The sequence below is a fragment of the Nerophis ophidion genome, linkage group LG15, assembly GCF_033978795.1.
Source record: "Nerophis ophidion isolate RoL-2023_Sa linkage group LG15, RoL_Noph_v1.0, whole genome shotgun sequence".
In the NCBI taxonomy this organism is placed as follows: domain Eukaryota; kingdom Metazoa; phylum Chordata; class Actinopteri; order Syngnathiformes; family Syngnathidae; genus Nerophis; species Nerophis ophidion.
The window spans coordinates 20,632,226-20,656,888 of NC_084625.1; the positions used below are offsets into that span (position 1 = coordinate 20,632,226).

At 42.9% G+C, this 24,663-nt stretch overlaps 1 protein-coding gene across 1 annotated transcript in view; it reads right to left on the reverse strand.

The window, feature by feature from the left end:
- Window positions 1–24,663, reverse strand: part of gli3 (GLI family zinc finger 3) — a 173,785-nt gene that overhangs the window by 82,731 nt on the left and 66,391 nt on the right. The window contains exon 3 of the mRNA XM_061921678.1: window positions 19,739–19,975. Coding sequence (XP_061777662.1) covers window positions 19,739–19,975 — 237 coding nt within the window. The remainder of the gene's footprint in view (window positions 1–19,738; window positions 19,976–24,663) is intronic.

Sequence of the window (24,663 nt, forward strand, 5' to 3'; positions counted from 1 at the left end):
TCTCGCCATAGTGTTTCAGCTACTTCTTTATCACTAATCCTCGCCTCCATTGCAACAAATAAATTACAGTTCTTACAAGTATCATTCTTGCAGGATGAGGAATAGCTAAACAGGCTTCACTACACACCGTAAGAGGACGCAATAGCTCAGTCACCAACGACAGCAAGCTTGGGCTCCTGAATGTAAACAAAACGGTGGGTCTCCTCAAATATCCATATTAACAATATCAAGTACAAGAGCCATATCTAGGCGATACTACACTGAGTATATCAAGATTTTTTTTATCATCACAAACTCCTTTGTATTTTATTAAATTGTAATTATGTTTATAAACACAGGAAATAAGTTCCTGGACACATGAAGACTTCAAATATAACCGATGTATGACCCTGAAACTACTCGGTATCGGTTCAATACCCAAATTTGTGGTATCACCCAAAACATATGTGAAGTACTCAGAAGAATAAGTGCTTCTTACATTTTAACAGTAGTGTAGATAAAACATGTTAAAACAGAAAGTTAGCAGATATTAACAGTAAATAAACAAGTAAATGACTAATCCATTTTCTACCGCTTGTCCCTCATAATTTTGACAAAATAATACCGCCACAAATGACGCAATATGTTACTGCATACGTCAGCAGCCAAATTATGAGCCTTTGTAAGCCGTTTGATAACCTACGACTAAAAGTGAAGTTTTCTTATTCCCAAATTGTTATTTGATTGCAATAAGAAACATGTTTAATGTATCATAAGATTTTATGTTAAAATAAAGCGAATAATGCCATTTTTGTGGTCCCCTTTATTTAAAAATTTATCGAAAAGTATTTAAATACATTTTGGTACCGGTACTGCTTCAAAAATATTTGTATTGGGACAAACTCTATACTTGGACTTAGTCCAGATGAATGATTAATGTTTGGTTTGTGTGGTCACGTAAACTTTACTTACTGATGCCCCGTGCTGCAAAGACTCTGGTAATATTTCCCAGTTCCACCTTTGAATTGTAAATGTAGGTATCAGCATCTAAGATATTGGTAAGAAAACTAATATTACACAACTTTAAAAATAGTCAAAAATAAATTTAATAAACTTTGTTTGAATGCTCACATTGATAAGTTGTTTGAAAAAACAATAAAAAGAAAGTTAAATACTGCAAAAAGAGGCACTTTTATGTTTGATGTAGAAATAGTTGAAAGTGTGTGTGTGTGTGTGTGTGTGTGCGTGCGTGCGTGCGTGCGTGCGTGCGTGCGTACGTGCGTGCGTGCGTGCGTGCGTGCGTGCGTGCGTGCGTGCGTGCGTGCGTGTGTGTGTGTGTTGAACAACCTACAACAATGTGGTTGATGGTTGTGTTGGGAGTTCAAACTTGCACAGAAAGTAACAACAAATGATGACATTCAACCTCAGCGACAAAAAAAAAACACTTCATTTTCTTACACACACACACTGCATGTGTTACTTTAATGTGAAACCTCTGCCAAGTTGCGGTTCAGCAGCCTGAGGCAAAGCATGTGTCAACATCTGCATACCTTCATGCAGCCAGTCTCTGATGCTTTAATGTGCTTTTTGAAAAAAAAAAAAAAAAAAACATCTAGCATCGTGCGACGTGATGGCAGGTGGCCGACGGCTCAACAAGTGGGGCTTTATGCAGAAAAAGAGGAACACCTTTCAGGTTCATTAACCTCATCACTCACCTGCACTTAATGAGAGGATGGCTTCATGTACACTTAATATTGCTCTGCTTTACCCAGAATACACCCTCCCTCCTCCTTCTGTGGCCCTTGTGGTTTATTTGAATCCAGCTCCCGAGTTTACTTTACCCGAGCACTGTCTAAATAGAGCTCGCCACCTCTTTTACGCCATGGCGGCCCTCCATTAGCGAGGCAAACAGCCATGTGTCACTGGGGGGAATGTACACACTGGCGGGAACATGAGGGGGAGGAGGAGGGGGGAAGGCTCCATCCTGCAATCCATCTCCAGTGTTTCCTGTGGGGACTCCTCGATGTTTACTCCCGGGCTAAATTGCCGCCGCTCTTCTGGATATTCAAGGAGGGCGCTTGAGGCCGCTAACACAGCTAAAAGAGGCGGAGGGGGGGCACACACACACACACACGCACACACACACACACACACACACACGGCTGGTTGTACCACCATCGCTGCCAACTCAAAAGCCGAAAGGGGGGTTGAGCTTTTGATCAGGACTTTTCGTCATCATCCCAATCTTTTTCCCCAAACCTCCATAATGACCCTGATGTCACAATGCCGAGCAGCACTGTTCATTTTTTGCTTTTGTTCTTTTTTTCGTGGAAGTCATTAAGACATGATTACAAGTGGGACTTAATGAAAAGGCAATTAGAGGCAAACTTTGACGGGGCTCATTAATTTTCCGCCAGCGCAAACACACCAAAATATAAGTTCCTCTTTCATTAAATGGCGGATTGTAATTGCCTTGTCCTTTGTTGGACACTTGAATGCTGTCAAAAGAAAAAAAAGTCAGGGGGATGAAGCCTAAAGCACATCATTTGCAAAATTCTTATTGGATAATCTCCTTTTTTGTCAAGAAAGTTCCCACAGAGGAGATCCACTGAGAATGTTGGCTTCCGCTTGTAAATCCCTGTCAGGTTTCATAAACAATTTCCCTTTCTCGTCTTTTGTTGTCAACTCAGCACCGAGAGTTTATCGTCTCCTCCACCTCCTCCGCCCATCTGGTAAAGGTTCAGTGACACTGCTCAAACGCAGCGTCGCCCGCAGCCCGACCATGCGGGACGGTTCCCTAAACAACGACGCTCGGCTGCGAGAGCACAAAGAGCCCCTGACATATTGTCATAAGCAACTAAAGCGGAGTGAGCGCAGGGCTTCCAGAAGTCTGCCATGCACTCGCTAATGTGGAACATATGAAGACACATTTTATTGTGCCACCTCACCGCCGTCTGCTGAGCTCACCGCTGAAGCATGCTAATCTACAGAACAGACAAGAGAACTGCATGAGAACTCAAATACAAGTACACTGGAATGATGTTTCATATAGAAAATAACTATACCAGGACTTAACTGGAACTACACTAAAACCACATTTCTACTTCGTCGAAAAAGTGAACACAAATAGAACCACCTCCTTGAAGGACTATACCATAAACAGGGGCCTATTTAGCATATTTTTTCGGATAATGAGCAGGTCTGTTCATGTCTATTTTTATACAAACCCCGTTTCCATATGAGCTGGGAAATTGTGTTAGATGTAAATATAAACGGAATACAATGATTTGCAAATCCTTTTCAACCCATATTCAATTGAATGCACTACAAATACAAGATGTTTTATGTTCAAACTCATAAACTTTAATTTTTTTTTGTAAATAATAATTAACGTATAATTTTATGGCTGCAACATGTGCCAAAGTAGTTGGGAAAGGGCATGTTCACCACTGTGTTACATCACCTTTTCTTTTAACAACACAAGATAAAGGTTTGGGAACTGAGGAAACTAATTGTTTAAGCTTTGAAAGTGAAATTCTTTCCCATTCTTCTTTTATCTAAAGCTTCAGTCGTTCAACAGTCCGGGGTCTCCGCTGTTGTATTTTACGCTTCATAATGTGCCACACATTTTCGATGGGAGACAGGTCTGGACTGCAGGCGGGTCAGGAAAGTACCCGCACTCTTTTTTTTACGAGGCCACGCTGTTGTAACACGTGCTGAATGTGGCTTGGCATTGTCTTGCTGAAATAAGCAGGGGCGTCAGTGAAAAAGACGGCGCTTAGATGGCAGCATATGTTGTTCCAAAACCTGTCTGTACCTTTCATCATTATTGGTGCCTTCACAGATGTGTAAGTTACCCATGCCTTGGGCACTAATGCACCCCCATACCATCACAGATGCTGACTTTTGAACTTTGCGTCGATAACCATCTGAATGGTTCGCTTCCTTTTTGGTCTAGATGACACAATGTCGAATATTTCCAAAAACAATTTGAAATGTTGACTCGTCAGACCACAGAACACTTTTCCACTTTGCATCAGTCCATCTTGGATGATCTCGGGCCCAGAGAAGCCGGCGGCGTTTCTGGATGTTGTTGATAAATGGCTTTCGCTTTGCATAGCAGAGCTTTAATTTGCACATACAGATGTAGTGACAAACTGTATTTAGTGACAGTGGTTTTCTGAAGTGTTCCTGAGCCCATGTGGTGATGTCCTTTAGAGATTGATGTTGGTTTTTGATACAGTGCTGTTTGAGGGATCGAAGGTCACGGTCTCTCAACTTTGGTTTACGGCCATGCCGCTTACATGGATGATTTCTCCAGATTCTCTGTACCTTTTGATGATATTATGGACCGTAAATGTTGAAATCCCTAAATTTCTTGCAGTTGTGGACAAAAGGGTGTACCTCGCCCCATCCTTTCTTGTGAAAGACTGAGCATTTTATGTGAAGCTGTTTTTATACCCAATCATAGCACCCACCTGTTCCCAATTAGCCTGCACACCTGTGGGATCTTCCAAATAAGTGTTTGATGAGGATTCCTTAACTTTATCAGTATTTATTGCCACCTTTCCCAACTTCTTTGTCACCTGTTGCTGGCATTAAATTCTAAAGTTAATGATTATTTGCAAAAAAAATTTTGTATCAGTTTGAACATCAAATATGTTGTCTTTGTAGCATATTCAACTGAATATGGGTTGAAAATGATTTGCAAATCATTGTATTCCGTATATTTATATCTAACACAATTTCCCAACCAATATGGAAACGGGGTTTGTACAAAAAACACATTAAAGGGGTCATATTATGATTTAATTTTTCTATATTTAAAACACTTCCTTGTGGTCCACATAACATGTAATGGTGTTTCTCTGGTCAAATTGTTGCATTGATTATGTATTACAGGCAATCTTCAGGCCGCTTTTTGACTATGTTTCTTACGAATCCGTCGTTTGTGGGCGGGTGTTATTCATGTGGCTCCACTTCGACATTTTCTTCTCCCCATCTTCTTTGTTGTAACGGTTTTGCGTGCAAGGATGGGAGTCAAAGGAAGGAGTGTCAAACGATGGAGCTAACTGTTGTAATGACATTCGGACTTTGCTAACAACAGAGCAGTATCTCATCATCCGTGAATCACTACTAGTGCAACAACAACACCAGAAATGTGTCCCGTGAAAAATCGTCCGACCAGAATTCTCTAAAAATAACTAAAGTTCTGTGGGTGAATTATGTAAACCAACTATACCAGTAGTTTTTAGCGCATCCATAGCAAATTACTGACAGGCATACGTTAAAACTGTATGCTACTTTATATTACAAATGGCAACAGCAGAGGAGGAATGCCCCAAAAAAGATAGAGAAAAACGAGCTTATTAACTACGTCGTCAGCGCGGACTACAATGGCGGATTTGCGCAGATTTTCGGGACTGCAGATCCAAAATACACATCAGCAGGAACCAATAGGTAGTAAAAGTTGGTTTTGCATAATATCGCGAAACAAAACACCAGTTGATGTCTCCTAATTAGTGCCATTTCGGGGTCCTCACACCTTAGTAATACCTGGATGTTGAAGCACACTACGCTTGACTACTGTAGCTGTAACGCGGCTTCGCAGCTTACCCAAGTCGTATTAAAACATTTGGAAAACATTTTTGAAAGCCGTGTGTAATGTTCCATATTCTCAATGAAATATGATAAAAGTGTTGGGCTTGCTGCTAACGTCATCATGCAGTACACACGTATCTCTTATGTGTGACTGCCATATACCGGTCACACTTATCATTACACCATGTACAAAATTAAATTGCTTCGAGGTCAGTAAGCACAACCTGAATTAATTTCTACATTAGGCGCACTGAGTTATACCGTGCACTGTTGATTTTTGAGAAAATGAAAGTATTTTTAGTGCACTTTAAAGTCCGAAAAACACGGTAGTCATTTGAGGGCCTCAGTAGAGCCCTCCACATAACAAAATAACATGAGACATTTAGTAAAATGTAAGGCATTTTTGAGACATCATTATTTTAATGGCGGCATTGTACCAGATTTAGCACTATTATTGTGAAGCCTGGAAGTGCGTGACTGGTGGGAAAAAGAAAACTCTTGCTAGTTGACGGTGGCCGTGTTTAAACGGGACGAGACTGTTGACTTTAAAAAAGTGCCCCTGCAGTTCCTGTCTATCAAGCTTGCATTACATCTTACCAGACCCTCGGCTACAATAGCTTACAAATTGCAGTGCTTCAACACTTACATATTTGTGATGAAAAACATTGCTCTCTACTTGCATCCTGCGCTGACAGTAGTTAATGCTGTGTGTACACATTCTGTCAATGAGAAAAAGGTTTGCTTTCCTCTCGCCTTTTCCTCTTCTCCGTTCTACTTTGGTTACTCTGTTTAGTCATTATAATAACCTCCTATAACCGTGCCAAAAGGTTTGTTTTGGTCTGTCTATAACATAGACCCTTCTGCAATAAGAGATGCGGGGAAAACCATCGAAAACCATCACAATTGACTAAGCATTAAAGGTCTACTGAAATGAGATTTTCTTATTCAAACGGGGATAGCAGGTCCATTCTATGTGTCATACTTGATCATTTCGCGATATTGCCATATTTTTGCTGAAAGGATTTAGTAGAGAACATCGATGATAAAGTTTGCAACTTTTGGTCGCTAACAGAAAAGCCCTGCCTTCACCGGAAGTCGCAGACGATGACGTCACCCGTTGAGGGCTCCTCACATCCTCACATTGTTTATAATGAGAGCCTCCAACAAAAAGAGCTATTCGGACGGAGAAAACAACAATTATTATTATCGAGCGAGGATGAAAGATTCGTGTTTGAGGATATTGATAGCGACGGACTAGAAAAAATAAAAATAAAAATCAAGTTGGAAAAAAAAAACAACGCGATTGCATTGGGACGGATTCAGATGTTTTTAGACACATTTATTAGGATAATTCTGGGAAATCCCTTATCTTTCTATTGTGTTGCTAGTGTTTTAGTGAGTTTACTAGTACCTGATAGTCGGAAGGGTGTGTTTACGAGTGTCTTGAGGCCAGTGTCTGATGGAAGTCGACGGCAGCTGTATGGACGGCACAAGCTCAGCTGATCTCCGTAAGTGGCAAATTTTTACCACAATTTTCTCACCGAAAACTGCTGGTTGACATTTAGTCGGGATCCATGTTCGCTTGACTGCTCTGATCCATAGGAAAGCTTCACCTCCGGGAATTTTAAACAAGGAATCACCGTGTGTTTGTGTGGCTAAAGGCTAAAGCTTCCCAACTCCATATTTCTACTTTGACTTCTCCATTATTAATTGAACAAAGTGCAAGAGATTCAGCAACACAGATGTCCAAAATACTGTGTAATTATGCGTTTAAAGCAGACGATTTTTAGCTGTGTGTGTGCGCAGCGCTAATATTTCCTTACAGTCCGTGACGTCACGCGTACACGTCATCATTCCGCGACTTTTCAACAAGAAAAACTTGCAATTGCAATTTAGTAAACTAAAAAAGCCATATTGGCATGTGTTGCAATGTTAATATTTCATCATTGATATATAAACTATCAGACTGCGTGGTCGGTAGTAGTGGGTTTCAGTAAGCCTTTAAGCAAAAATCAACACAATAAAAATAAAGAATTATTTTAAATAGAAGACAACGGTAACAATTGATTTTACACATTCACACACCATCAGTGTGTGAATGTGTGTGTGAATGGGCAAATGTGGAAATACTGTCAAAGCGCTTTGGGCTCCTTAAAAAAGGGGTAGAAAAGCGCTATACAAGTTACCAGATACAATTTACTTTTTGGAGCCACTGATCATCTCAAGGCCCCAAGCAGCTGCCCTGTGACTGACTAATGGTAGAACGCTCCTGACCAGAACTAAGCAAGAAATAGACCTACAATATATAGACCTATATAATATCTAAATCTATCATCGAAATCAAAACATTGCAATGAATAGAGCCATAAAACTGAACTACAATATAGAATAACTATACTACAACTGCATTAGAATTAAACTACTACTACACTGAAACTATGCTTAATTTAATATACAAAATAAATAGACAAAAACTAAACCGGAACTAGAACTTCCCAAAACTACATTTGAAATGCAATAAACCTGCCCTATGACATAACTATCCTATCACTACAATGAAACTTTGCCATAGCTAAATAAAATTACTCTGGAACTGCACCAGAAATAAAGTAGGTCTACTCAAGAGCCACACTGGAGGAACCACATAAGAAACCTGCATAACACCATACTTAAGATGTGTCATGATACGGAAACCTTGTCCAAGTGCATGCAGTTTTTCACAACAGATAATGTGTTTTGCAAGTTGAGAAACTTCTACAGGCGGGTTCCTAAAACTCCTTAAAATTTGCCTCTCCTCGACCTTGTTTGAAAAAAAAAAAAAATGTTGCAATGTAAAACGGTGATCCCATAGTCCACTCAAAAAAAACACGTTAAAAATAGATCAAATTACAACCTTTGGAGAGGCCCCAAATCCGCTGAGTTAAAACAGAGCTATGATTAAGTTTGGAGGTAAACAGTTGGAGTTAATATCAGGTTTGTGCGGCCGGCAGCAGCAGAGTGCTTTTCAGAGTGTCTAAAGTACATCCGGATTCATATGAATTGTCAAATATTGCAGGGAATTTTACTTTGATCCCCGTGGAATTAATTGTGTTCAGGTTCTGAGAGTCCACTGCATAAGAGACAGGAAGCTGACTTTCACAAAGTCCAGCCCAAGGACCCTTGTCCTGCTGGAGAGGAAGTCGGCATGCACAGCACCATCCAACTCAGGCAGCAGCCCACTTTCCCTCCCTCCTCCTCTATCCCACTGTGGATCAGGGAGTGAGGGTTATTTCACCAGGCCTCTGCTGCGTGCCAATCTATCTCCTACATTTGCTGAATTTCTCCAGATTGGGATAAGCTGGGAGGGGAGGCGAACAAAGCGCTGCGTGCTGGCCTCTCCACCCAAAAACCTCCCCTCCTCCCAAACTGACGGGAGATTTACACGGCACTTTATTAGCCGAAACGCAGCACTACACCTCGCTCCTCTTCCCCCATCTTTATCTCTTTCAGATCATCCCCCTCCAAACGGTGATATGTCTCCAACACAAGGCAGCTGATTTAAACCTCAAGTTAACTCGCCAGCACCAGACCCATCTATTTTACTTCTGCCTCTGTCTGATTCATTTGTCTTGGAGATCTGTAAAAGTCCAACTCTTTTCACATATTTTACACTTTCATCTGCTGTGTAGCTAAACACGACAGTAGTTATGTCACTTTTGTTCTTTCACGCTACTTATTGAAAATGAGAAAGTTAACCATTTCACAAAACTTTTTTTTTAAGAAATAACCTCTTATTTTGTTGACAAACAAAATGTGCCCATGTACTGTATGTCAATGTTTAATTAAAGGAGACAACACGTCATCATATCATTCACAACCCTTCCATAAGACCAGAACATACACTATATTGTCAAAAGTATTTGGCCACCTGCCTTGACTCACATATGAACTTGAAGTGCCATCCCATTCCTAACCCAGGGTTCACTATGATGTCGGTCTACCTTTTGCATCTTTACAGCTTCAACTCTTCTGGAAAGGCTGTCCACAAGGTTGCGGGGTGTGTTTATAGGAATTTTCGACCATTCTTCCAAAAGTGCCTTGGTGAGGTCACACACTTGATGTTGGTCGAGAAGGCCTGGCTCTCAGTCACTATTGTAATTCATCTCAAAGGTGTTCTATCGGGTTTAGGTCAGGACTCTGTGCAGGCCAGTCAAGTTCATCCACACCAGACTCTGTCATCCATGTCTTTATGGACCTTGCTTTGTGCACTGGTGCACAGTCATGTTGGAAGAGGAAGGGGCCCGCTCAAAACTATTCCCACAAGGTTAGGAGTATGGAATTGTCCAAAATGTTTTGGTATCCTGCAGAATTCAAAGTTCCTTTCACTGGAACTAAGGAGACAAGCTCAACTCCCAAAGAATAACCCCACACCGTAATTCCTCCTCAATCAAATGTCACACTCGGCACAATGCAGTTCGAAATGTACCGTTCTCCAGGCAAACTCCAAACCCAGATTCGTCCATCAGATTCCCAGATGGAAAAGTGTGATCAATCACTCCGGAGAACGGCTTTAGAGTCCAGTGGTGACGTGCTTTACACCAATGCATCCGACACTTTGCATTGGACTTGGTGATGTATGGCTTAGATACAGCTACACGGCCATTCAAACCCATTCCATGAAGCTCTCTGCGTAGTGTACGTGGGCAAATGGAAGGTCACGTGAAGTTTGGAGCTCTGTGGCAACTGACTGTGCAGAAAGTCGGCGTTCTCTTTGCATTATGTGCTTCAGCATGCGCTGACCCCTCTCTGTCAGTTTACCTGGCACTTCGTAGCTGAGTTGCTGTTGTTCCCAAATTCTTCCATTTTCTTTTCTAATAAAGTCAACAGTTGACTTTGGAATATTTAGGAGCAAGGATATCTCACGACTGGATTTGTTGCACAGGTGGCATCCTATGACAGTTCCACGCTGGAAAAATCACTGAGCTCCTGAGAGGGGCCCATTCATTCACAAATGTTTGTAGAAACACTCTCCATGCCTAAGTGCTTGATTTGATGCACCTGTGGTCGGGCCAAATGATTAGGACACCTGATTCTGATCATTTGGATGGGGATAACAATGCCGCTCATGGGAGTAATCTATTAATTCCACAAAGCCCTCTGAAAAAACATCCAAAAACCACCAGTTATACTTCATTTACAACTTGTGCTCTGTATGTTAACCAAGTATTAGCAATTTTGTTATTATAAGCTCTAACGCTGAGGAACCACTTTTAGCCGAATCATGATCACAGAGCTGTAACTAGCTTATGCAGCTATTGACATACTGAGCCAAGCTGCTGCATCGCCTCTGAGTTGATAAAATGTAATTCTAGATTAGAAATTAAGCCTCTCACTCGGATAGTGGAAGGCGAGAAAGACATGAAAAAATGCTCGTTTGCGCCCAGCTTATTTAATAATTTATTTTATTTTTTTACGGTGGCAGAAGGGTTACTTCCTCTGGCTCACAATATGAAGGTCCTGAGTAGTCCTGAGTTCAATCCCGGGCTCGGGATCTTTCTGTGTGGAGTTTGCATGTTCTCCCCGTGACTGCGTGGCTTCCTCCCACCTCCAAAAACATGCACCTGGGGATAGGTTGATTGACAACACTAAATTGGCCCTCGTGTGTGAATGTGAGTGTGAATGTTGTCTGTCTATCTCTGTTGGCGCTGCGATGAGGTGGCGACTTGTCCAAGGTGTAGCCCGCCTTCCGCCCGAATGGGGCCAAGATAGGCTCCAGCGACCCCGAAGGGACAAGCGCTAGAAAATGGATTGATGGATGTTAAATTTATCTAAACGGGAAGATAAGAACATCATCCAATCAGTTAGCATCCCAGTGAGAGCAGACATTGTACAGAAAGCGATTTTTTTTTTTGAATGTTCGTAGTTTGTATTTCTTGTTTAGCACTTAGAAACAGTGCTACTTGCTAGATCTGTTTAACACTCAGCTTCTAAAACTTGTAGCTCATCCTCCTTATATTCAGGCTCAAAATCAGGTTCTGGATCGTCATCCGTCCCAAAGTCGTCCTTGCTGTCTCTAATGATGTCTGCCATGATTAATGGTAGTAGGTGATGTAGTTAAATGAAATAGCGAATTTTGTGTTGCATCTGTGAAATGAATGTGTCGCTGGATGCTTAAAATAAGTAAATGATGTACATTTTACATGTTTGTATGAATGTGCCTGTGATTACATTACATAAAATGTGTATATAAAATGTTGTAGAGGTTTTTGGATGTTTTTAGCATTTATTTACAACAGTGGTTCTCAACCTTTTTTCAGTGATGTACCCCCTGTGAACATTTTTTTAATTCAAGTATCCCCTAATCAGAGCAAAGCATTTTTGGTTAAAAAAAAAAAAAAGAGATAAAGAAGTAAAATACAGCACTCAGTCATCAGTTTCTGATTGATTAAATTGTATAACAGTGCAAAATATTTCTCATTGGTAGTGGTCTTTCTTGAACTATTTGGGAAAAAAAGATGTAAAAATTACTAAAAACTTGTTGAAAAATAAACAAGTGATTCAATTATAAATACAGATTTCTACACATAGAAGTAATCATCAACTTAAAGTGCCCTCTTTGGGGATTGTAATAGAGATCCATCTGGATTCATGAACTTAATTCTAAACCTTTCTTCACAAAAAAAGAAATCTTTAAAATCAATATTTATGGAAAATGTCCAGAAAAAATCTAGCTGTCAACACTGAATATTGCAATTGTATTTTTTTTCACAGTTTATGAACTTACATTCATATTTTGTTGAAATATTATTCAACAAATATATTAATAGAGGATTCTTGAATAGTTGCTATTTTTTAGAATATTTAAAAAAAAATCTCATGTACCCCTTGGCATACCTTCACGTACCCCCAGGGGTACGCGTATCCCCATTTGAGAACCACTGATTTACAAGATAGAATGCATAAAAAAATAAATAAAAACATATTTGTTCTTGTGAGTGATTGGCAAAAATCCCCAAAAAGTTCAATTCTCCTTTAAACGGGCCCTGTTTAGTAAAAAAAAGAACACGGCGGATGAGATGTTCAACAGAGACTGGTTGTAGACATAAGCGGGTTCAGATAATAGGGAACGTCTGCACAGGCCTCTGGAGGTCTCTGGTCGTTATTGCGCTCAAAGACAAAGCCCAAAGTCACAGCCAGTCTCACAAATGACTGCCTGCTTCTGTCTGCAGCCCTCAGGCCAAAAGTGGGGGTCCAGACCTTTGGAACAATTAGGTCTTCTGAGTGCAATAACATGCGGAAAAAATGCCATTTCCTGTCTTTGCTTGCTCACTTTTTTGACACCTTATCCTTTCTAAAACACCATCCTCTTTCTTAAAGCCTTCGTCTTTTTTTTTTGGAGTGCCTGTTCAAAGCCCGTCTCTCGCTTTCCCTTGCTTGCAGCATCCCAAAACAAGGACAAACTTGTAATCCATTTACTGCACCCCTGTCAACCGCTTCCACCCCAAAATAATCCTCAAAGATGGAGTGCTGGGCTGAGGTGCTATCAAGGGAGACAAGAGGCAAAATGGAGAGGGAAGAGAGAAAGTGAAGAGGAACTTGTGTCACAGTGATTTTGGAGTCTTTGTCACGCAGGTGGCGCTCTGGGCTTCCCCGCAGCCTGGGCGCAGAGACAAACTGGGGCCCGTGTAAACCTTCAAGAGGATTAACCACCGCCGGAGCACTTTAATGAGACCTGAAAGTGTCGGCCCGGGCGCTGCTTGGGCCGAGAGCTGGAGTCGGCTCCCAAAAGTCCGCCCCTGTGGCCCGCAGCGGCGCGATCATGCTGGCGGCGCCGCCGCCGAGGAGGAGCAACATCAAAGCGTCTGAGAGAACCCTAAGATAGTAGGGAGGGGGGGAGGGAGGTGAGTGAAGGAGAGGAGGAGGAAGGTGCCTGCATGGAGGAATCCCTTATCTCCTCCTGAGAGGATGCTGCTCTGCACTGTGAGATTGTCTGGAGCTGCCACCTGTCTCAGGCATCTTTGAAGGCAACACTAAAGCCTGTGATGGGCCTGACCTCCTTGTGCTCCTATTCTTTTATGTCTCTCTTCATTTCAGGCTTTTGTTACTCACACATCCCCACCTCCAACCACCACTTCTACCACTCCCTGTGCCTTCATTCGCTTGTTCCTGTAGCCTCTCTTACACTCCACTATAAAGCTATCATGGTGGTTGGTAATATTTTTATCACACTTTGCTCATCAGCATGTAGCCAAATAAGTTAAACGACATACAGCACTAGAGCTAGGGTGTCCAAACTTGTTTCACCAAGGGCCAAATACTGAAAAGTCAAAGTCTGCGGGGGCCATTTTAATATATATATTAAAATATATATATTTTAATATATATATATATTAAAATGGCCCCCGCAGACTTTGACTTTTCAGTATTTTCAGTATTTCAGTATATATATATTAAAATATATATTTTAATATATACATATATATACATAGTGAAATAAAAATAGTCTAAAATGAGACATGTATATATTTAAAGACACATCTTAATGTCAGCTTTGTTACAGGTGACAACGTATTTAATCAGTAGTTATTACAGGGGTGTTCAAAGTGCGGCCCAGTTTTGTTGACTTAGAAAAATTTGTCAGGGAATATCAATAGTTAATGTGGAAGAAAAAAAGAGTAAAAACACATGATCTACTCTGAAAAAGTAGAAGCTTTTATTGTAATAACTAATAATTATACACTTTGTCACCTTTAACACAACATTGACCGTTTTGTCTTTGAATATGTTTAATATCTGTTTTGCGTAGTTTATTTTATTTATTTAAAAAATTGCCCACGCATGCTTGGAATTTTGCACCCTTCCGGCCCTTGGTGCGCATCTGAGTTATGAGAATCAAAAGTTGTACTTTTTTTCCGTTAAATTATGTCTTTCTGCTCTTTTTTCTTACATTTTCTTACCGTTGTTTTTTCTTCTGAGCAATAAAACTCACAAGTCAGAGGTTCACTTTGGACACCCCAGTATTGGAAAATCTAAAGGTTTACAATCACACGGCACTACAAACCACTACAACCACAAGAATAAACATACAGGCAGTCACCTTGCCGCAGTGTTTTGTGATTCTCCCGTACATTACTGATGCTGTACAAAAAAAAGAGAGAACTGGTTACGTGCGAAGGGCAGAACACTACGCAGTCGAGGGGCGGTACACTGAGGAAGAATAACATCACTTTTGTTCTGTGAACTTGTTTCTCTTCATTAGGTCTCCCCAGCATGAGGTACACACTTCTGATGGCAGTGCGTCAGGAAAAAATAAAGTACAAACAGGAAGTTAAGTGAAATGCTGAGAAGGTGGAGAAATCAACATTGGCTGCATCAAAGATAAAGGACATGTGAAAGGGATATTCTACTAGAAATTGAACAGTGATAACTAGACAGGAAAGTGGTCTTTTATTGAGACTTCATCCTCCCAATAAACCTATCCCTTCACAAGAGATAGGAAAGGAGTCGTTCTTTCTTTTTTATGACTCTTCATCTAATTCATGTATTTAATCGTTGCATTACTATATTTTACATGTATTTCATGATGTGTTCTGTGTACAATGTGAGTGACCAGTGTGATGATTTAGCTATATTATAGGTTTAAGTTTGACTTACACTCAAATTAAGAGAGTGGTGAGGACGGTGGAAAAGATCATCAGGACTCATCTTTCTCCTATCCGGGAGATCGCAAAAAGCTGCTGCCTGACCAGGGCTCAGATATCTGTAGAGACTCCTCCCACCCCCACCAAGGACTGTTTTCACTGCTGGACTCTGAAAAGAGGTTCCGCAGCCTCCATAGCAGAACCTCCCGGCTATGTAACAGCTTCTTACCTCAGGTCATAAGACTCTTAAACGCATCATAATGATCCCCTCAATTTCCCCAAAAAACTGATTAACTCGCTGGAATATAAAGACAACATAACACACGTGGATGCATAAGTAAAAGTGCAATATATTTATCTGTACACTAAATCTATTTATATCGGCACCTTATTGCTTTTTTATCCTGCACTACAACGAGCTAATGCAACAAAATTGTGTTCTTACCTGTACTGTAAGGTTCAAATTTGAATGACAATAAAGTAAGTCTATGTCTAAGTCTCTAAGTCTAAAAATTACATCATCGTCGTAGGAACGGAACTCATTCGTAGACAGACCAAAGACCTGCTGTACTATGAAATAAGCACTAGTAGAGTAACACAGAGCTCTAGAACTGGATCTCATTGGACTGTCCAGGTGTGCCTAATTTTGAAAATGAGAGGTTGGTGACTAAAAAGGATGAAGGTGGTTTATGGTCGCCATGCAAACACAAAACATGAGCAATGGGCATGAACAGACTAGCAGAGAGAAGTGATTATCCTGCTGAAGTGTTAATAAGGAGGGAGAGAAAGGCTAGCGAGGCTTTAATCAAATTGTTTCCATTGTCACCACTTCGTCAAGATGCAACAAATCTTCACTTTAAGCCCTTGCAACATCAGCAGTGTGTTATGAGCGTGCTCTTCTCAGTGAATGCGATGATTAAAGTTGGAGTAAAAAGAAGTACAACGCGCGGACAGATGTTGCAACACTGATACAGAGAAATGCTCTTCTTTGAACATGCTAAGTTCCCTGGAAATTCTGCTTAATTCTCCTTTAGCCCTTTCACATTTAATCTTGTCATTGTTAATGAGAGCCGCCATTATTCGGAGACGCGCCGTTCAAACGCATCAGCTTTGCGAGTGGTGAGCGCGTCACATGACTTTTAAGATGGTACACTTGAAACTCTGCTTAACCCCCCCTTAAGTCATGAGCCGCTACAAAGAGGAACGTGCATGCGAGATCACGGCCTATCTGACAGCGAGAGATGCCGCTAATAAGCTGTAAAAGGGGATCATGTGATTATCCCTGGTGTGCTGGACCGCCGGGGCCCAGAAGAGCACTAGGCCCGTGTTGTTCTGTCCTGATGAAAGGCAGCGAGCGGATGCAAGGCATCCCTCTCGCTTGCCTGCAGTGTGCCCGAGGCTTCTTTGTGGCGGCACGCTGCTGAGGGACTGCACCTTGCCACCACGCTCAAAAACGCCAATATTGAAGCCTTCACAAAGACAAACATTTACCCGTGTCTTCTCACTTCTAAACAAGTCTCTCTGTTTGAACATGTGCCAGCTTCTTCTTGTCACACCCTTGAAAGTTTCTTCTCAGAGGGTCATTCCTTGGAGCTGCAACCCCTTTCCCCCTCCTAAACATACACTTTTCACTTTCAAGATAAATGGAAATGTCTGGTGGAGTCCACATGAAGTGAAGCACTGTAATTACTTGTCCACACTCCAAGGCCATTGTTGTGCGGATCACGTTCCCCGTGGTGACAGCTGGCTCACTCAGTTCAGTGGTCAGCAACATTATGATATTGGGACGGACGGATGGACGGACGCAGGCTCTGGCGTGCCGCGCCCCAGCGATTCGGAGATCAGCTCACCACAGCAGTTTTGGAGTTTAACCTCCGTGACTGAACAAACCCCCCAACATTGGGTCCTTTCTGCTCTTTCTTCTGTAGACCTTTCTTCGGACTTATATGATCCAGGTAGCAGTCACCTCTGTCCAAACTCAGAAGGCTGGGTTACTGGGAATCCTGCAGCCATGAGATCCATGCCTTTGCTTCATCCAGCTTAGCAGGCTCAGATTGTTTCATCAGTCAAAGACAACAAGGCTTCCCTGCGAGGATTTGTCCCCAGCACAGAGATTTTGTTAAAAGGGGGCAACCAAGGAAGGCCATTGGACTGATGGGATGTGAACAACCTGCTCTTTTGCAGATATTATATCGCCAAAAAACAAAGTGCCAAAATAATGCTTAAGCAATGTCTTTAAAGCGGAAGAGATTTTACTTCACCCGCTTGTCTCCTTTCATTGCACATTCTCTGGTGTTTTAGCACAGTTTTAACATTTGCAAGAAAGCTGTGGCAAAGAATGGGCTTTAAGTCCCGCCGCGGATGTGTTTATAGTTGGCAAAGAAGGGCAAGTGTTCAAGAAAGGCGCGCTTTAAAGAAGAGCAGGCCTCGCCAGCAAGTGGGCTCACTGTTGCTGCAGGACCACTGACCGGCTAATCGGCACATAATGTAAACAGATGTCGCCACCACACATCCTATTCACACTTCCAGACAATTAAGATCTTAAAAAAACAAACACACTCCTCCCTCATTAATCCACATCTCAATCCTTTTTTCTTATCCCTCAGCAAAGCCTCATGTATTAGTGTGGTGGTAAGAAGGATATGGACTCTTATTCAGTGTTTGCCCAAGAAAAGCGGCTAAGGCTCAGGCATCACCACGATTAGCTAATGCTAACAATAGGGGCCATGTTTAGTCCCTTAGTGGCTCCTCTTTGCTGCACTCAAGTGGGTGTAAAGCCCTAAGTAAACACACATTCTCAGGCCACAGACGAAAGACAGGAAGGGGCTCACACGACTTGGTGAATAGCAGGGATTTCGCCACAACAACCCAGCCTCGCCTTGTTCTTTTCTCGTTATTCTTCTCGGCAGCGCATCGCCGCCACTTTAGGAGGCAGACACCAGGTGTGGGGAGGCCGCAGGTGCCGTCGCATTTAGACGCATTAAGCATTGACACAGGCAAGAACCAAGAGTAATCGGATTTACCCGGCTGTGTGTTGCGTTGTGTGGTGTTGCGTTGTCTCGCACACTGTGCAAGCGCAGCACAAAAGGAGCAAGGCCTCCCCTCTCCATCACTGACACACACCTGGGATGAATTCTGGGGAGGTGACACAGAGAAGTTTGTGTGTTGCATGTTACACACTTGGGGCGCAGGACTGGCGGCCCCCTGGACGGAGTGGAGGGCAAAGGTTTTGGGAGGCGGGGGGAACCTTCCTGTTCTGCTGACCAGCGGGGCAGTTAGGGGAAGCCATGTTCTCAACACCTGGGGCCAGGAGGAATGGTTTTACACAGTTCATAACTCTTCCTTAGCATAGCCAGGAGCACAGAAATGACAGACGCGTTTTGTTTGTTAGTTTATTATTACAGCACTAACTCTGTGTTGTTATTTTCTATGTAAGGAACAGATGTCTCATTTGTTTACCTAATAAACAGCTTGTATGTGAATGTGGGTTGGCATCCCAATAAAAAATAAATAGGCAGGAATGACTCACCGGCCTAATAAGTAGGTTAAACCATGTGGAATGTATCAGACTTTTTAAGGGTATTGCGTAAAAATTTAAAGAAACGAGTGGCTGGGCAAATCAATAAAGATGAGACACTGGCCAAAAGCATTCCGTTGTTGGAATTCAGTCGGATTACATATTGCACTGAAAGTTGTTTTCAGCACAAAGTCAATGTAAAAAAAAATTGAAGCCGAGACTCATGAAGCTAACTGCGCTTTTTGGACTTTCTGCAGCGTGGTGATCAGATTGACTTTTCCACATGACCTTAAGCCGCAGTGCGATCCCTTTCGCCTCCCCGACCCCCAAGTGCTTCATGGTCCACAACCTCCAGCGCTCCTTCACACACAAACACACACACCCGTCCACACATACGTTCATAAAATGAGAAGTGGCAATGTTGCTGACTTAGCTCAGGATGTAATGGCCATTAATGTACTGCCCTCAAGGGTCCTGTCCACAACACCGTGGCCTTCTTTTAAGTAACCTCTCCCTTAAAGAGCTACCTTCTCAGGCGTCTAAGCTGGAGGGAGCATGTGGAGGTTGAGTAAATAGAGTTACATTACATGGTTGGGGTCTCGTAGACTTTTCATTACCGCTGCTGTGACCTGCTCAGATTGCCCCCATTCACAGCCAATTGACAGCAAACCAAACAAGCAATTAACCTCCCAATCAGACAACTGACTGTCCACTTTTTGCACACACACTTCACCATCCATCACACCTTGGCCTCAAATGATCTCACCAAGGCCACAGCGGCTGTTCCTGACTTACCCACAGATGTGAAGGGGGAGAAAGAGGAAGGGCTAGTCAGGTTTCAATTTGTGCGGCTTTGTGGCTTTTGAAGTGGGTGTTGATGAGAGCTCGTGGTCAGACAGGCCGCCCTAATTAGGGAATTAGTTGGGCACGCTGGCTATACTAACACAGCCTACAAATGTATAGACGTACAGACACGTGACAAAAAGCTTTGGTCAAGTTTCATTACAAAGTATTAACTTACGATAGTGCGAGTCTAGGTAGCCGTTGCGGGGGTCCATGGCGAAGAAAGTTCCCCTGTAGGGCAGGGCGTGGTCAGCCAGGTGAGGCAAGGAGCCATGCAGCTCCTTCTTGAGCAGCGTCGGGCGCTCCTCTGTGGAGGTAGAGGGCTCCTCGGTTACGGGGGCGCCAGGCCTTGCGCTCGTGGAGCTGAGAGCGTTGCGCCTCTCGCGGTGATAGGGCGAGCTTGAGCTCTCATCCTCTGCAAAGACAAGAGCGGAGAGAAAGGGGGTGTTAAGAAAGTAGGGAGACGGATGAGCTGTTGGATATGGGGAGAAAGAATCATGTTCCATTCTTGGTTGTTACTTTCCTGACCTGCCAACTAGTGTAAACATACATGGGTTCAGCTACATGTGGGAGTGTACAGGCCAAACATGTCAAGATGAGAATTGCTCCGTTTTTTCAGAAGGAGAAAAACAGAGGCATTTCCCGACATTCTCGCATTCCTATCTGCCCATTAAACAGCATCATGGATTGTATCAAACCCCCAACTCATTCTCTGACCCCCCCCGAATCCTCGGCCCTACACATCCCCCCCGCTCCCGTCAACTGTTCTTAAACTAAATCTCTCCTCCGCTGGCTGGCGGAGAAATTGGGAGGAGCGGGATCCCTGGGGAAAGCTTCCTGGCATGCTGGGTAAAGAAAGGGATAAATGTGGAGTTGAGTTCAAGGGCTCAGCTCAGTCAAGAAAGACGCAACCTTTGGCCTTTGGGTCGACCTCTGAACTGACATCTATGCTGTATTGGATGTGGGGGCCAGGGGGTCACAGAGCCACCTGACTGAGTGTTAAGCTTTAGTAGTGCAATGTTCTGCAGGCTAACTTTGAGATTCCAACACTTATTATCCAAACACATATTTGTTTCGATAAGAAGTACCGGAAGTTTCTGCACCTTAGCAATGCAAGGTGGCCTCCAACAGCCAATTAACGACAACAAAGCGGGCCAGATTAAAGAGCAATACCTTAGGAGTGGTGCCAAAATGCACTTTACACAGGAGGGGGTCGGGTGTGGTGGAATGAAGCAAAGCTTTGCAGCAGGATGTAGCAGCCCACGGGTCCCACTCTCATTCCCCTCGCTCTCCCACGTCCATTACGGGCCGTCCGCTGCACGGCGCTGCTCTGGCAGCAAATTCGGGGGATCCTTTAACGCGGAACTGACAGGCTGAGAGGCGAGCCGCCCTCATCCGCAGGAAATGACAGCGTCAGTTATGATATAAGTATTTAATCCCATACTGCACAGCCCGTGATCTTATTAAGGGAATAATGGCACTTATACGGTTTAAAGCTGGATTAATAGGTCTGCTCGTGCAAAGCGCAATATTAACATAAAGGGATTTCTGAACTGGGTTCATCTCCTGACATAGGCTGGAAGTCGAGGCCGTGCGAGTTGCCCGCGAGGCGGGAGCATAAACGCAGGCGCTCTCTCGCAGCCACAGCATCTTGCGTCGACATCTGAGAAAGCGGAATCTGACGAGAGTACATATTTATGAGCTTATTTTTCTGATGTTTTATAAATGGACCAATGTAGGCGTTAAAAGGCCCCTGCAGGGCGCTCATGTCTGCCGGTTAATTTAACTGTGGACACACCATGAAAATGCTGTTTTGGAACTTTAAAATGCTAATATTTTGAAAAGGGCTGGCAAAGTGGAAGTTTTGGAAAATTATATTCAAGTCGACAGTGAAAACAACAAGAACCACAACAATTCAAAATAGGCATTGAAAAGAACAAGCAGTTGCAGGTAGTCTTAGGCTATGTTCACACTGCAGGGAAGAATGCCCAACTCAGATGTTTTTGTCACATCCAAATTTTTTTAATGAAGTCGTTCACATTACAACAAAATGTCTAATGCCAACTCAAACTGACCTGCAAGCAAACATGACGTCATGAAGTCTAACGTGCTGAAAATCTGGTAGTTCTCAGTCCTGGTGCATTTGTGGTAATTTCAAGGATTTTGTGCAATCAAAGTCAACATTTTCTGAACCGAATTAATGTGCACACAAGATTAAAAAGGAAGGGGACAAGCATTTTGGCTCTTGCAGTTTGTGCGGCATTTGCTTCGACATCTGCTCCGAAGAGCGTGTAGCCGAACATTTGCAGAAAGGAGTGGTGGGACATTGATGTGAGTTCCTAACCATTATTTTTGCCTGTTTTCTGCTTGTTTTTCAACCTTTTATTTTGCAACCTTCTGTTTTGGCAAAGAACAATGGCGCTTAGTACTTCTTGATGATGTATTGGTCAATCGTTCAGACTGCAGTCGTAATGGATACACATCAAATTTATATCCACTTACAAAAAAAGGCCTGGGTTGGATTTGAAACATTCTGAGTTTAACTGTTCACACTGACATGAAAAAATCAGATGCAGGTCAGATCTGGGCAAAAAAAACAGAACTGACCTGAAGTATGAACTAGGCTTTAGTGCCCACACGTGGCTTGACATGTATATCCTCCTGAAAACCTTCTGCAGTGGACATTTTGTTGAAGTATTTCTTACACATAACGGAAAAAAATAGCCCACTAGTGCAAAACACAAATGTCCACTGCAGAGCAAAGTTAATACGGTGTTTTAACAGGGTAAATGGTAAATCATCTGTATTCATAAAGCGCTTACCATACCAGCATCGTACCCAAAGCACTTTAAATTATATGTCACATTCACCCATTCACACACACAATCAAACACTGATGGTGGAAGCTGCCACGCACCGCGCTAACCAAGACTCATCAGGAGCATTGTGGGTAAAGTGTCTTGCTCAAGGACAAAACGGCCATGACTAGAATGGCGCAAGCTGGATTTGAATTAGGAACCCGCAATTTTTTTTCAACATTTAAAAAAATTCCTTGAGGTCTACATAACATGTGGGGACGGCGTGGCGACGTTGGTAGAGTGGCTGTGCCAGCAATCTGAGGGTTATTGGTTCAATCCCCACCTTCTACCATCCTAGTCACGTCCGTTGTGTGCTTGGGCAAGGCACTTCACCCTTGCTCCTGATGGGTCCTGGTGACCGCCTTGCATGGCAGCTCCCGCCGTCAGTGTGTGAATGTGTGTGTGAATGAGCGAATGTGGAAATACTGTCAAAGGGGCGGCATGCCGTAGTGGGTAAAGCGTCCGTGCCAGAAACCTGAGGGTTGCAGGTTCGCTCCCCACCTATTGACAGCCAAATCGCTGCCGTTGTGTCCTTGGGCAGGACACTTCACCCTTGCCCCCGGTGCCGCTCACACTGGTGAATGAATGATAAATGAATTATAGGTGGTGGTCGGAGGGGCCGTTGACACAAACTCGCAGCCACGCTTCCGCCAGTCTACCCCAGGGCAGCTGTGGCTACATGTGTAGCTTACCACCATCAGGTGTGAATGAATGATGGGTTCTCACTTCTCTGTGAGCGCTTTGAGTATCTAGTAATAGAAAAGTGCGATATAAATCTAATCCATTATTACTATTATTATTATAAAGCGCTTTGCGCTCCTTAAAAAGGGGTAGAAAAGCACTATACAAGTACAACCCATTTACCATTTACCATGTAATGGTGGTTATTTGGTCAACATTTTGCATTGATTAAGTTTCACACAACCTTTACAAGGTGCTTTCTGACAATTTCTTCAGGATGCGCTGTTGTGTTTAGTGTCATATATAATTGCCTACACTTCAACAGATTCTTTTCCCCGTCATCTACTTTATAGTTTTTAACCCTTCCATAGCGAGTCTACTGACAAATATAAGTTTCAACTATACTGCTAATTTGTATTAGAAATGGCAACAACGGAGGATGCATGTGCATGTACGAGCCAGTCTGGCCCATGACAAGAGGAAAGAGAGAAAGAAGGAGGTTATTGACTACAGCACAGACTATGATGCTTGACTCGAGCAAAGCACTTTAGGTAAATTTCAACTCTGTATGGAGATATCTGATTACATTCGAATTGGAAAAAACTAATGGGGCAAATTCCAGATGGCTCGTTTGGAGAAAGTATGAGAGAAGGCAAGATTGTTTTATAAATATCTCCACCACGCCTCCATTATTTGATTTCTAATTTTAGGGACTTATGAAGATCCCAATTACACAAAACCCTTACCAAAAGGTAAGAAAAGTTGCTTTTGCATGGTAGGTCCCCTTTAAGTTGTTTTTATTAGACAACAACAGACATAGTCTGCACTTCCATTAGCCTCCACTTCTTGTGATTCAGACATGACTCCTCCCGCAGAGGTCAAGCGACTAATGGCTCAATCACAGCCGTGTCACAGTCACACCACCCCCCAGTGGTTACCATGGCGAGCACAGGGGTTCATCAATGTTCCATATAATAGCGTTAAGGGGCTTCATTACACCAGTCCATAGCACCTTTAATAGTTAAACAAACACTCAGAGGCACAAAGGGTCAATTGACTCCTGGGACTGCATGGTGGAAGCGAGGCAGGGAAGAAGGTTTTCTATTCTTCCGCTTAAAAGTCAGGTATCTGTCAAACATCGGCCCTAATGGAGACAGAAAGGACTTTGGTACACAAAAGCAAGTTTGAGAAGTTCTGACCGTCCGCTCTGCAAACTCTTTTCCCTCCCTCATATTTTATTCCCCTTTTATTTGCTTCTCTTTTCCCATGGACGCCGCATCCAGTCCTCCACCAGTTCGAAGGTCTATTCACACCAACACAAAAGCAGCGGCCGGGCCTCTGCGGACCAGAAGGAAGTATGCCTCTCAAAAAAAAAAAAAAAAAAAAGAACCATCCCGCTCTCTCTATGGTGATTGGATTTCTTAACATCTTTTCAAAAAGCGCTTAAATGCCTGGAGGCGAGAGGAAGAAACAAGCTAATGGTGGATGGGGAGCACTGAACAAATTTCAGAGCCCTTTCCTGCTCGCGTTTGAGGTTGAAAGCGGGCTCCAGCCTTTCAACTGT